Source organism: Capricornis sumatraensis, chromosome 14, assembly GCF_032405125.1.
Source record: "Capricornis sumatraensis isolate serow.1 chromosome 14, serow.2, whole genome shotgun sequence".
Taxonomy (NCBI): domain Eukaryota; kingdom Metazoa; phylum Chordata; class Mammalia; order Artiodactyla; family Bovidae; genus Capricornis; species Capricornis sumatraensis.
The window spans coordinates 10,310,622-10,324,779 of NC_091082.1; the positions used below are offsets into that span (position 1 = coordinate 10,310,622).

Sequence of the window (14,158 nt, forward strand, 5' to 3'; positions counted from 1 at the left end):
GAAGTGCACAGTGTTACGGGAGCACATAGGAAGGGCACCTGATCTCACCGTCTGTCAGGGTGAGGTTCCCAGAGGAAGTGATGTTGACACTCAGACCTGAAACATGGTTTATCCAGGTAAAGTTGAAGGGTTAGAGGCTGAGAATGTAACACGTGCAAGACACAAAGCTCAAGGGACTCACTTGTGACTGAATCAGAATTTGGAAAGAAGAGCATGATAACAGGAGAGGATGAAGGGACTGCTGGTCATGCAGAGTCTTTTAAGCCTAATATGGCTTAAATCTTAGAGAGTCTGGGCTTATCCTAAGATAGTAGCAAACAATGGGAAGGTTATTAACAAGGAACAGGGTGCCCAGATTGGCATTTTGGAACCACCACCTTGTTTAAGATATGGAGAAGAGGGTTAAGAGTGCTCTCCAGGAAGGAGTTGGCAGGCTTTCAACGTAATACAGGCAAGAAGAGGTAGTGGCATGGATTTAGTGTTCTAGAAGTTGGTATGAAGAAGCGTGGACTAATTTGAGAGGTAGTTGGGAGTTAGAATGATTTTATAGTTGAAGTTTTATGTATAGAAAGAAGTGGTTGGATTTTTATTTTTTCCCGTTATATGACACGCAGTTGAAACAGTGGTATTAAGTACTAAATAAATAAATAAGGTGTTTTTTCTTCTTGTATTTAGTTTTAACTTCTGAAGATAAGAAATTTCTTTCCACGTCTTCCCTAGCGCAAGAGGCTTTGATAAATAGACCATCTCGTTTGGTCTATATTCTTTCTTACATTCTCAGACCTGTAAACAGAAGTTGCTTTTTTTTCTTTGCAATCAAATGTCCTTTCCTGTTGCCTATTAATTACATTGAAGACTCATAGCTAAAGAGCATATTTCAAAAGGCAGGGTACTTTTTGATGCCAGTAAGATTTCAGAATGTTGTACAATAGCAAAACTACTCCCCGAAATTAAGTAGTTTTTGCTTTTCAGATGTAAAGAGGTAACTTTTTTTTTTGAGCTTTCCAAAGTGCTCTAGAGAATCTGTGATTTCCTATAAATCTTATCTATACTGTGAAGAAGACAAGTTTTTAAGACCTAAAGAGTTTTTTCAAAAGCATTTTCTTTAGAAAACAAGTGTAATAAGTCTGATTTGTAACCTTTGAAAAATATTTTTGATCTCTAAGAAGTCTAACTTCTTTAAATCTTTTCTTTTGTTAAACAGTCCAAGTTTCCAAGTCTCTGAAGGAGCGATTAGGCATGTCGACTGGTCCAAACAGTGAGGAAGCAGCAGGTAGGTAAACCCTAATACTAGCTCCTGATAAGTTTTCCTTACTTTAAGAATCTTTTTCTCCAGTTTACCTTTTGACTTAGGTTGAAGGTTCTGGGGGTTTTTTTGTGTGTATGGATTTGTTTGTCTTTTAAGTAATATTTTTCTCACTGGTATGAATTCTCTTTTTGTGGTTGAAGATGGCAACATGATTTTTTTTTTATGATAGCAGTAATAACTGGAAACTAGAAATAATCTATTCAACAAAAAGGAATTAAGATAGTTCGGTGTTAAAATAGTTGCTGTCATGAGAAGTCATATTCTGAACAATAGCGATATCGGAAGCTTAGCTCCCTGTTTTGAATGAGGAAAGGTTATGAAAGAACACATAGTGCTTTTGACTTAGAGCAACATCAACTTTTTTGGTGAGAGGTGGGTAATAAAGTTTATTTTCTTATTATAGAAACATATTCCTCAGAAAATGTCCTTATGTATGAGATGATTTCCAGTTTTATAAAAATAAAACTAAATGCCTAGAAAGAAAAATACACCAAAGTGTGAACATTGGTTTTTATCTGGGTGTTGATAAAAAATCACTTAAAAGTAATTTTAATTTTTAATTTAAGTAATTTTAATTTTCTTCATTTAATTTTCCTCTTATGCTCTAATTTTTATTGTTGTCATTCTGTTGCTAAGTCATGTCCAGCTCTTTGTGATCCCACAAACTACAGCACACCAGGATTCCCAGTCCTTCACTATCTCCTGGAGTTTGCTTAAGTTCCTGTCCATAGAGTCAGTGATGCTGTCTAACTGCCTCAACCTCTGCCGCAGTCTCCTTTTGCCTTCAGTTTTTCCCAGCATCAGGATCTTATCTATTGAGTCGACTCTTCGCATCAGTTGGCCAAAGTATTGAAGCTTCAGCTTCAGCATCAGTCCTTCCATTGAATATTCAGAGTTGCTTTCCTTTAGGTTTAATTGATTTAATCTCCTTGCAGTCCAAGGGACTGTCAAAAGAGTGTTCTCCAGCACCACAGTTCTGAAACACCAGTTCCTTGGCTCTCAGCCTTCTCTATGGTCCATTTCTCACACCCATACATGAGTACTGGAAAAACCATAGCTTGGACTATATGGATCTTTGTCAACCAAGTGATACATTGTCTAGGTTTGTAATAGGTTTCCTTCCAAGGAGCAAGCGTCGTCTTTAATTTCATGGCTATAGTCACCGTTCACAGTGATTTTGGAGCCCAAGAAAATAAAATCTGTCACTATTTCCAGTTTTTCTTCTAAACATTTGCAGTGAAGTCATGGGACCAGATGCCGTGACCTTAGTTTTTTGAATGTTGAGTTTTAAGCCAGGTTTCTCACTCTCCTCTTTCACCCTCATCTTTAGTTCCTTGTCATTGCCTGCTATTGGAGTGGTATCATCTGCAATTCTGAGGCTGTTGATATTTCTCCCAGCAGTCTAGATTCTAGCTTTTGATTCTTCCTCCTTTAAGAGTTTTCTGTTTCTTCCTCTCATGCGGGACTTTGGTATGAGAGATCTAAACATGGATCTTTTTGTTCATTACGCTTAGTGTTCAGTGGGAGTTTTGAATCTTTCAGGACTTAACTTTTTAATTGTAGAAAATACTCCTCTAGCTTGTCTGAGTACGTCCTCCCCACCCTTTTATGTTTCCTCTTTATGAAGTTCTTACTGGATGTGGGAACTTTGGGACGTGAACTCCACATGTCTTAACCTTGCCTTCACGCTTTCTGTTCCTTTGCTTTTTGCCTCACATTCTGTTATTTTTGCTTGGCTGTTTTCTGGATTAAGAATTGATATACTTTTTCTGTGAAGGATTGGATGGTAAATATTTTAGGCTTGAGGTCCACAGTCTCTTGCTGCAACTACTCTTCCACTAATGTGAAAGAAGCTGTTTGCAGTATATAAATAAATGAGTATGGCTGTGTTCCAGTAAAGCTTTGTTTATGAAATATAGATCGTGACCAGATTTATTTGCTGACCCTGTTCTAGATGGCTGATTTTCTACTGGCCTTGCAGTGTTATTGTTGTTTGGTTAGATTTATTTTGTCACTCGGATTTTTATTTTTCAAGAACTTTTCTTACTTAGTTCTCTGATTTGTCCTTTCCCATAGCTTGATATCTCGCAGTTCTGAGGGTTTTTTTTTTTAATTTGTTGAAGTATACTCGATTTACGTGGTGCATTAATTTCTGCTATACAGTAGAGTGATTTAGTAACACATATATTCATATCCTTTTTCATATTCTTTTCCAAGTGGTTTATCAGAGCGTATTGAATATAGTTTCCTGTGCTACGTGGTAGGAAGCACTTTGTTATTTATCCATTCTATGTGTGATAGTTTGCATCTCCTAATCCCGGGCTTCGTATGCATTCCTCTCCTACCCACGCCTGCACCCTCCCACCCCGCCCTGGCAGAGCTGCAAGTCTGTTCTCTGTGTCCGTGAGTCTGTTTCTGTTACACGGATAAGTTCATTTGTGCCATAGTCTAGGTTACATACATGAGTAACAGTGCCTAGGATTTGTCTTTCCCTTTCTGGGTGATGGGTCCATCCATGTTGCTGGAAATGGCGTGATTTCACCCTTTTTTGTGACTGAGTGGGAGTCATTGTAGCTGTCACATCTCTATCCATTCCTCTGTCAGTGGACATTTAAGTTGCTCCCATGTCTTGGCTGTTGTAAGTAGTGCTGCAGTGAATGTTGAGGTGCCTTGACATTTTTGAATTCAGTTTTCTTCATATATATGCCCAGGAGTGAGATTGCAGGATCATGTGACAACTCTGTTTGTAGTTTTTTTGAGGAAGCTCCATACTGTTTTCCATAGTGGCTGCAGCAGTTTACATTCCCACCAACAGTGTGGGAGGGTTCCCTTTTCTCCACACCCTCTCCAGCATTCGTTATTTGTCAACTTTTTGATGATGGCCATTCTGACCAGTGTGAGGTGTAGTGCCTTACTATAGTTTCGATTTGCATTTCTCTAATAATTGTTTATGTTGAGCATCTTTTCATGTGCCTGTTGGTCGGCCATCTGTGTATCTTCTTTGGACAAATGTCTGTTTAGGTCTTCTGCCCATCTTTGCATCGGGTTGTGTGTTTTTTATCGTTGGGTTGTATGAGCTGATTGTGTGTGTTGGAAGTTAAGCCCTTGCTGATTGCATCATTTGCACATATTTTTCTCTCAGGCTGTAGGGTGTCTTTCTGTTTATGGTTTCCTTTGCTATACGAATGCTTGTAAGTTTGATTAGGTCCCGTTTGGTTGTTTTGTTTTTGTTTGCTTTTATTTCTATGTCAGAGAATGTTTTGCCAGTGTTCTTTTCTAATAGTTTTATGGTGGCATGTCTTATATTAATAAGCCTTTAAGCCATTTTGAGTTTTTCTTTTTCTTTTTAGTTTTTCTTTGTATGTGGTATGTGAGTGTGTTCTGACTTCATTGCTTTGTGAGCAGCCGTCCAACTTTCCCAGCACCACTTGCTGAAGAGACTGTATTTTCTCCATTGTATATTCTTGCCTCTGTCAAAGATTAGTTGACTGTAGGTATGTGGATTTATTTCTGAGCTATCTATTCTGTTTTATTGATGGGGGTTTCTAATTTGACTCTTTTCTTTTAATGGGTGTATGTGTTATTTTGTCTTCTTCATTGGTTATCTTCATTTCGGTTCATTTTTAATGTTGCTTTTTCATAGCTTAGGTCTAGGTTTCTTCTGTGATTCTAAAGGTCTTTTCCCCAGTAGTCCATTTTCCTGGCTGGGAGACCTCTGTCTTAGTGAGAGAGGGTACACCAAGTGGTGTCTTTTGTTGGTTATAGGCTAGAAGGCTGAGGGCTCATATAATTGCTGCAATGAAAAAGCCTTGGTTTACTTTCAGAGTGCAACTAACTGTTTTCTAGCTTTGCTTTTCGTTTTCTCCCTCATGTCTCCTTTTTTTGCTTGGCATTTGGGAAAGCCTGAAATGTCCATGTTTTACTTCTTTGCCACCCAACATCGTTGTAATGTGCTTCCTTTCCCTACAGAGTCTTCTCTGTTTAGAGAGCAGTTCTTAGGAGAAGGTCTTCACTGACCCAACCATTCTGTAAATCGTCCTTTATTTCTACCATTGTTAGTTTTCATACTAGTTTGGCAGATTTTTTTGTCTCTTTGAGAAAGAACAGATCTCACTCCTATACTTTTATCTGTTCTTCTGTTTCTGTAATTTCAGACATCTTTCTGTCTCAGATTTCTCAAGACTTATGTTCTGCCACTGGCATCCTTGTTTTCCATGGCTATTGTGGGTTTATTCTTTTAATGTCTTTGTTGTTTTGATGAACTTTTGTAGGGTAGGGAAATGGGGTCTCTGTGTCATTGTTCATGTACTTTCTTAAAGTGATAATTTTGAGATCAGACTACCATCTTGAAGAATTTTTATTTAAAAAACCTAAGAAATATCACTGAGTGAGTGCTTGCCCTGTAATAGGTTCTATACTGAAACCAGTATAGTCACTGTGTTCATGACGTGGGAATAGAAGCAGTTGATGTACTTTGTGACCAGTACTGTGATCAGAGAAACAGACTAGGTTGGAGGGCGTCAGGTTCTAAGCTGAGCTCACTCTAACTAGGCAGCAGGAGAAGTGTGACCAGTAGGGACTGTTCCATGTAAAAGGGACAGCATTTTCGAAGATTCAAAAGATGAGACAGAACGTGGTATGTTTAAGGTTGTAAAAGATATTTTTTGTTTTGTTGTTTCATTAAAAGGTGTTACATAGAGATTAAATATGTGTGTGTGTAATCTCCATATTCTTATTTTTCTCACATTACTTCATTATTTCTTTCTTTAACCCCTGCCAAATATGAAATTTGCTTTTTAGTTTAAACACATAAAGAATGATTAATGTATTTTGAAAAATAACTCTTCAGTGGCATGCCAGTCTCTGGGCCTTTTTCATTTTTCTTCTGTCTTAACCTGTTTTTACCTCCTTTTCATTCTTTAAATATCACTTATTCCGAAAAGCTTCCCTTAACCAAACTCTAGATGTTCTTGCTGGAGAAGGCGATGGCACCCCACTCCAGTACTCTTGCCTGGAAACTCCCATGGATGGAAGAGCCTGGTGGGCTTCCATCTGTGCGGTCGCACAGAGTCGGACACGACTGAAGCGACTTAGCAGCAGCAGCAGCAGCAGCAGCAGATGTCCTTGCTGCATACTTCTACATAGCATTATATAGTTGCCTTCAGCCACATGTGTTTGAACGGTGTGAGTCCTCTTATGTGCAGTCTTTTTTTTTTTTTCTGTTAAGTACTTACTACAGTACTACCCGATCTATGGCGGCTGGTTGAATCCACAGATACAGAACCATGCATGCAGAGCCCAGTTGTACAGTTTTATATGGGGGTTTTCAATTGCACAGGATTCGGTGCCCAGATAATCCCACCCCCAATCCCTGCATTGTTCAAAGATCAACTGTACTTCTTTTATCAAAGCTGTTATTATTAGCACACTTAGTTGTTGCTTAATTATTCGTTTGTTAGACTGCAGACTATATGCGTGGGCAGTTTGCATTTTGCTTCCCTTATATTTCTGTTGTCGTATCTGGCAGATGTTTGTATCTATCCATGAATGGAAGAACTAATCTATTCTTTTTAGTAAGATTTATAATGACAACCTTCTCCGACTAGTAAAAGGCTTTCAGAATCCTCAAGAATACACTTCTGAATAGAAATCCAGATCAGTCATTTTTGCCTCCTACATGTTTTCCTTGAGGACCACTCTCTAAAATTGAGGTTGAAACTAATGTGCTTTTGTTCATTTTAATTTCTTGCCTAAATTATATGACTCTTATTGGACTCTGTCCTGATCCAAGAATAGAGAGATCATAAGTTGTTAAGAGATAAACTCCAAATACAGTGGTTTGTTTTTCCCCCATGAAAACAGAAAAAGTTACTAAAGTTGGTGAGATTCATGTGAAGACATTAGAAGAAATTCTTCTGGAAAGAGCCAGTCAGAAACGTGGAGAATTGCAAACTAAACTCAAGACAGAAGGACCTTCAAAAGTTGATGATTCTACATCAGGAGCAAGAACCTCCTCCACCATCCGAATCAAAACATTCTCCGAGGTCTTGGCTGAAAAGAAGCACCGGCAGCAGGAAGCAGAGAGACAAAAGGGCAAAAAGGACATGAGCTGTGTCAAGCTAAAGACTGACAATGAAATTAAAAAAACAGTGATTTTGCCACCCACTGTAGCCAGCAGAGGACAATCAGAGGAACCTGTAGGTAGAGCAAAGTCTATGCAGGAAGTGCATATCAAGACGCTGGAAGAAATTAAGCTGGAGAAGGCTCTCCGGGTGCAGCAGAGCTCTGAGAGCGGCACCGGCGCCCTGCCTCAGCCTGAGGCCGTGCCAGCGGCGAAGCGGCTTCTCCGGATCACTAAGAAAGCAGGTGACTAAAGAGCTTGATCTGTAGTGCCTTTTCCCCAGATAGTATTTCAGATGGCAGTATTCCACACAGTAGTCATAGGATTTCTGTGAGAACTTCTTTACTCAGATAACTTTGAAAACTACTGGATTAAAAGAAATTACACTGGTCCAGTGGTTAGGGTTCTGTACTTCCACTGTAAGGAGACACGGGTTCCATCCCTGGTTGGGGAAGTAAGATCCTGCAAGCCACATAGCACCCCGCTCCCCTCTCCCCACAACACACACACACACAAAGTGAAGCTGTTTCTTTATAGCAGTGTTATATAGAGCTTTGATGTCTTAATGTGCATTTTGAATCTGTATGAGAACTAAAATTTTGTCTACAGTTTTATTTGGCCTATCTTTATTCTTAAAAAAAAATTTTTTTTTAATTGATTTTTTTTAAATTTTTAGCTGCGCTGGGTCTTCATTGCTGCATGCAAGCTTTCTTTAGTTGCGGTTAGCAGGGGCTACGCTGGGTGTGGTGTGCGTGCTGCTGCCTGTGGGGCTTCTCTTGTTGCAGAACACAGGCTCTAGGGCACTCAGACTTGAGTGGTTGTGGCATTCAGGCTCAATAGTTAGCATAAGAGCTTAGTTGTTCCAAGGTATGTGGGATCTTCCCCAGATCAGGTTGAACCTAGGTGGCAGGCGAATTCTTAACTGCCTCATTAAGAGGATACCAGAGAAGTCTTCGTTACTTTTTTGAAGAAAAGTTTTATTTAACTTCATCTGTTATTAAGTTGCAGCATGAATGAAATTATTAATGGTGCGTTTAATGTGAATCTAGGTATAAAAGAAGAGAAGAAACTTCAAGAAGAAAGTGATGTTGCTTCTCAGAGCAGTGTTTCTAGAACAGAAGCTAAAAAGGTGGGTTTATTTAGATAGATTTTATAGGTTTATCCATGGCAGCCAAAGGTTAGATGAATGATAAGTGTTCTTTTAAGTTTCTGTTTAATACTTCACTGATATATCAGGTAAACAGTCTTTCACTGTGCTTGTAATTTTCCTTCAGAGTTTTCTGTACTTTTATGTGTATCAGTATTTAATGCCCTTTTAAGGTGTTTTTGAAAAGTGTTAGTTGCTCAGTCATATCCCACTCTGCAACCCCACAGACTGTAGCCCACCAGGCTTCTCCATCCATGGGATTTTCCAGGCAAGAATACTGGAAACTGTTTTTAATTGGCCATTAATATTTTTTAAAGTAAGTTTTTCCCCTGCCTTTCAGAGTAATGCTACTCATTTGTAAAATTAGGGATTTTCTTTTTCAAGAATGAGTAACTCCTTAATTCTACAATCCAGATGTTACCACAGTTAGTTTCTTTATGCATATCTTTCAGGCCTTTTCCTTTATTAGAAAAATACTCATCTGTTTGGCTGCCTCTGGTGTTAGTTGTGGCGTGCAGGCCTTCATTCTGGCGTGCAGGCTTTGCGCTGCACTGAGTGGGCTTCAGCAGCTGTGGTGCCTGGGCCCCGGGGCTCGGGGGCTTCAGCAGCTGTGGTGCCTGGGCCCCGGGGCTCAGGAGTTTCAGCAGCTGTGGTGCCTGGGCCCTGGGGCTCGGGAGTTTCAGCAGCTGTGGTGCTCAGACTTGGTGCCTAACCCCCCCCCCCCCCCCCCGCACATGGACTCCTTCCCCAACCGGGGATTGAACCCACGTCCTCCACAATGGAAGGCAGATTCTTCTTAACCATTGGACAACCAGGGAAGACCCTCAAGCCTTTTCTTTATATATTTATGTATGTGAATGTGTTTAATGTTTAACTCATATTTAGAACATAATTGAGAACTCTACTGTGTATCATTTTGCAGCCTACTTTACCATATTAATAATTCTTTCAGATGATAGCTTTTACTGGTCATTTAGTGTGTCCTGTTACACAAATATAGTCTGTTTCTGAACTAGATTGTTTTACTCAATTAAGATGGTGAACATCTTTTTACGGAATCTTTGTGCAAGTGTCTGATTAGGAAACATTTTGTATTAGACTTACGGTCAGGATTGTCTATCTATGGAATTTGGGTTTTTATTGTTCCACACATCTTCAGTCTTTTACCTTGAGTTTTCTATTTAATAGAGGACTTCCTTGGTGGCTGAGACAGTAAAGAATCCACCTGCAGTGTGGGAGACCTGGGTGCAGTCCCTGGGTCGGGAAGACCCCTGGAGACGGAGATGAGTACTCACTCCGATCTTCTGGAGAGTCCCATGGACAGTGCAGTCCATGGGCTCGCGAAGAGTAGGACATGACTGAGCAACTAGCACTTTCACTTCCACTTCTGTTTAATATAAAATAAAGAGCAAAAGCTCTTGTATTCTGGATCATATCTAGTCACTGCTTGACTTAGATGTTAGCCTGTTAACTTATAAATATAATTATCATACAGATTGTTAGAGGTACTGGATTTTTAATTCTGTCATTTAAATTTATCCATAGGCTTCAGATGAGACCACAACAGTTGGCATCACTAAAATTCAAGACAAGAGATGTAAGACAATGAGAGAAAAGTATGTGCCGAAACTGCCAGAGAAAGGAACCCCACAGAAGGAAAAATCAGTTTTGACACCCCTTCGGGGAGATTTACTCTCTTACAGTACCGAGTTAGCTGAGAAACCAGTGCTCACCACCATGCTAGGCATCACACGGCACCTGACTAAGCGGCTTCCTTCAAAGTCATCCCAGAAGGCAAAGGTAGAAACCTCAGGGATTGGGGACTCAATATTGAATGTGAAATGTGCAACGCAGCCCTTGGAAAAACGAAGTAAAGGTGAGTATTTTTACTAGTGCATCTTTCTTTAGAATTTCAAAGTTACTGAGTTTCAGTGACTGCCTGACAATAATTGGGTTGAATTTCATTTGCCTTTGTTTACTGGTCACACAGGTGGATAGTGATATTTCTGTTTTTCAAAAGACAAAAAGACCAGATGAGTTCCTTTCTTACAATTTAAAACTGATCTTTATAAAGCTTCATCTAAAACTTTCCATGGTGCATTTTTCCTCTGGTTTTAAAGGAGAGAAACACTGGGGAAATGAAGAGCGAGCAGCAAATTCGAAAGCCAGTGACATGAATTGTTTCATGAGATAAATACGTGCGCGTGTGTGTGTATGGCTGTGTGTAGCACATATTGCTGATGGGCCATCTTTAATCTGGTTTTCTTGTTTGGTTGGTTTTTAAATTATTTGTGATACTACTGTTGCTGAGAAGAAATTTTGATATTCCAAATTTTATTCTCCATGTAAAAAGGGGATTATTTTAGCTTCTAATCAGATGTTTTCTGTCTTGTAGCTAAACCTAAAGTGAATGTGAAGCCATCTGTGGTTAAAGTTGTCTCATCACCCAAATTGGCCCCAAAACGTAAGGCGGTGGAGGTCCACCCTGCTGTCATTGCAGCTGTGAAGCCGCTCAACTCCAGCAGTGTCCTGCTGGAAAGCCCATCCAAAAAAGCAGCTGTGGTAAGAAGTAGATCAGCTCAGGTGCTTTAGTCTGTATGATAAGAAAGCGAGGAAGATTCTTTTTTAGCTCTCTTTATTATGTGTAATATCTTTTGTTACTTCCTAAGTATTTTTTTTAGTTGTTTAGGTAGTTACTATATTTTATATTTACAGCTTAGGCAGGGTTCTTTGGGGGTTTTTTTAAGCCTAGTTATAATATTTTGCTTATTTGTACATTCTATCTTTGGATTATTGATTCTTGGATTGATTCTTGGATTCCTAGTCTTAAAGAATGGTAGCTGTGATTCTAGTGAAAAAAAGTGAAAGTCGCTCTGTCGTGTCTGACACTTTGCAACCCCGTGCTTCTAAGAAGGCAGCAAAAAAGTGAATCTGCTCAAATTTAAAAGTCTGACTTTGCCACTGAGTTACCTTACTCTCACTTTTGTAGGCTATTGTCCCACTTCTCTCTGAGGACAAATCAGTCACTGTGCCTGAGACAGAAAAACCTAGAGACAGGTAATGCCTTCCAGTTCTTTTTAACCACAGTTTAGACCACTGTTACCATTTTTGTTTTCTAAGAGTAACACTGCTAGATAATTTGAAATATTTACAATTTAGCTACATCTAAATAAATCTGTTAAACTTCAAATTAACTGCAGAAAAACCCTGATATTCAGGGTTGCTGTTCTCTTTTGATGCTGTTGTTTGTATTTTGCCTGTGTTATTAAAAAAATGTTTTTAAACACCTATATGAATTCTCCTGTAAAGGATGAAACTGGTTTATCCCAAATCAGTAAAACAGTTCTTTATGTGTTTTCTCAAAAACAACTCTTCACTAAAATTCTTTGTGTACCTGGGACCAGGTGATCCGACCTGCCAACCATTGACAGGACCAGGTGATCCGACCTGCCAACCGTTGACAAAGGGCAGTTATCTAATAACCTTTTGGGTTTTTTCTTACAGTTTTGTACTGTCTCCAGCCCAGTCCTCTTCAGAGCCTCCCCCACCGGAAGTATCTGGCCCTTCCTCATCCCAGATGGCCACAAAAACTCGCCGACTCAGCTCTGCCTCAACAGGAAAGCCCCCACTTTCTATGGAGGATGATTTTGAGAAACTAATATGGGAGATTTCAGGAGGCAAATTAGAAGCTGAGATTGACCTGGATCCTGGGAAGGATGAAGATGACCTTCTGCTTGAGCTATCAGAAATGATTGATAGCTGAAGGTGGTAGTAGAACATTTAAAGCAAAACAAACAAAAAAACTCACCAAAAAACTGGACTTAGTTTCATCTATTATAACATTTATCCAAAACGATGATTTCTTTAGTCTAGAATTTGCCCCAAATCAGAAGTGTACGTCTGAGTTATCCACGGGTCCTGGATTCCTTGGGGTCAGATTTTTAAATCCCTTGGTAATCATTTTGTCCGTTTGATGCCATTGTTCAGCATCTTTGAGAAAAAAGTTCTGTCTTACCCCCCTCTCCACAAAAAGACTGAGCAGGAGACCTAAGTGAAAGGGTGCAAAGAAAACTTAGTGACTCCTTGAGGTGTTTGTCAGTTTTCACCTTTTTTCCCTTTATTGTATGATTTCTTTTATGTATTGTCTTAATGTACCTATTGTTAACCTGAGTTCGAAAAGGGTGAAGACAGCTGCTACCATTAAGGACCAAATTTCATGCCACCGCTAAAAAAAATATCCACTCAGTCTGTGTTAAATTGTATGTCTTTTTAAAGGTATTTGGAGAATTCAACTAAGCTTTTAGAAACAGCTGAGCAGCTCAGGAAACCTGTAATTTGGACATAACTTTTTGGACCTGATTTTCGTGCTTCTGCTCTGTAAGCCTCTGAAAGGCAATAGCTAATTTATTATTACTGTAATTTTTTAAGGCTTTAAAGTGCCTCAGGGGTCCTCTGAAACTAATTTTCTATTTCTGGGATTCCCTGGATTCTTAAAAAGAGATGGTGACATAATGATTACAGGAATTTATTTTTTAGCAAGAAAGTCGTCCCTTCTCTTCTTTAGTACTTGCTTCCGTACTGGTGGTGTATTATCACAGGGATAAAAATTGGTTAGTTTTTTCATTTCTGATTCTCCTTGCAAACTCCTCTTGCCCAGTATTTATTTGGTGCCCTTTACCCACCTGAGGGGGAAGAACGAGCTCACTCAAGCTGCCATTATTTATCCATGGACTACAGCAGTACCCGGAATTGTACTGTAGCAGGAGTTACCGAGATGCTCTGGGGGTGTATTGTATGCCTTCCGGTTTTCTTCATTTCTGAATTGAATTTTCTTTTCTTGATGTTCATCTCCTTCATGTCACCTCAAGGTTTAGACTTGTGAAGGAACAAGTACGATGGGGATAATAGTCTTGAAAGGAGACATATTGTACATACATAATCAAAAGGAAGAGGAAAGGACGTGCCCGTTTTGATACTTTGCTGTAGGTGGCCAGTTTTGTTTCTCAAAAGGAAATCTGACCCACCTGTCATGTTGGCTCCTAAGGAACTGCTGTTGTAAGCGGCTCATCAAGAGTTGAACCTCGTGTAGCCTTGTTGGGAATATGAAAAGGAAGAAAGCCACAGGACTGCCCAATTCAGTCTTGGGAAGATCTGGATGATTCTACACAAGCAAAACTGACTTGAAATTTATGTATAGATACTTAAACCTACCAGTCCATCTTCAGCTGACTGAGTGTTGTCTAATAGCCCTTCTCCAAAGCAGGGGTGAAATGTTCTGGTTTCACCACAGATTTTCTACTCGTTTCGTTCTTGGAATCGGCTTGTAGATTCCAGGTCCCTTTTGTATATAACCTTTATTCTTTTGCTTTTAAAAAAAATTTTTGTTTCATATTTAAAGCCTTGTGTTAGTCAGTGATTCATGTTCACCATTATTTGAACAGTTTGCCATTACAGCAAGATAAATGCTTATTTGTGTTTTAAATAAAACTGGTGTAGGAACGTCTTGATGTTGTGAGTTAAGTAGTCGTGCATCACTTCAGGCTGAGGTCTGCCTCAATAGAGGCCCAATTAGAATGTTGTT

The 14,158-nt window shown here is 39.4% G+C and overlaps 1 protein-coding gene across 2 annotated transcripts in view; it reads left to right on the plus strand.

Moving 5' to 3' along the window:
* ZC3H11A (zinc finger CCCH-type containing 11A) overlaps positions 1-13,293 on the plus strand; it is a 37,463-nt gene extending 24,170 nt beyond the window's left edge. For both annotated transcript variants that reach the window (XM_068985603.1, XM_068985604.1), the window contains exons 11-17: positions 1,205-1,273; positions 7,172-7,675; positions 8,480-8,559; positions 10,123-10,453; positions 10,973-11,139; positions 11,567-11,634; positions 12,082-13,293. In XM_068985603.1, the coding sequence (XP_068841704.1) occupies positions 1,205-1,273; positions 7,172-7,675; positions 8,480-8,559; positions 10,123-10,453; positions 10,973-11,139; positions 11,567-11,634; positions 12,082-12,340 (1,478 nt within the window). In that variant the 3' untranslated portion in view covers positions 12,341-13,293. The remainder of the gene's footprint in view (positions 1-1,204; positions 1,274-7,171; positions 7,676-8,479; positions 8,560-10,122; positions 10,454-10,972; positions 11,140-11,566; positions 11,635-12,081) is intronic.
* The last annotated feature ends 865 nt before the right edge of the window (positions 13,294-14,158 follow it).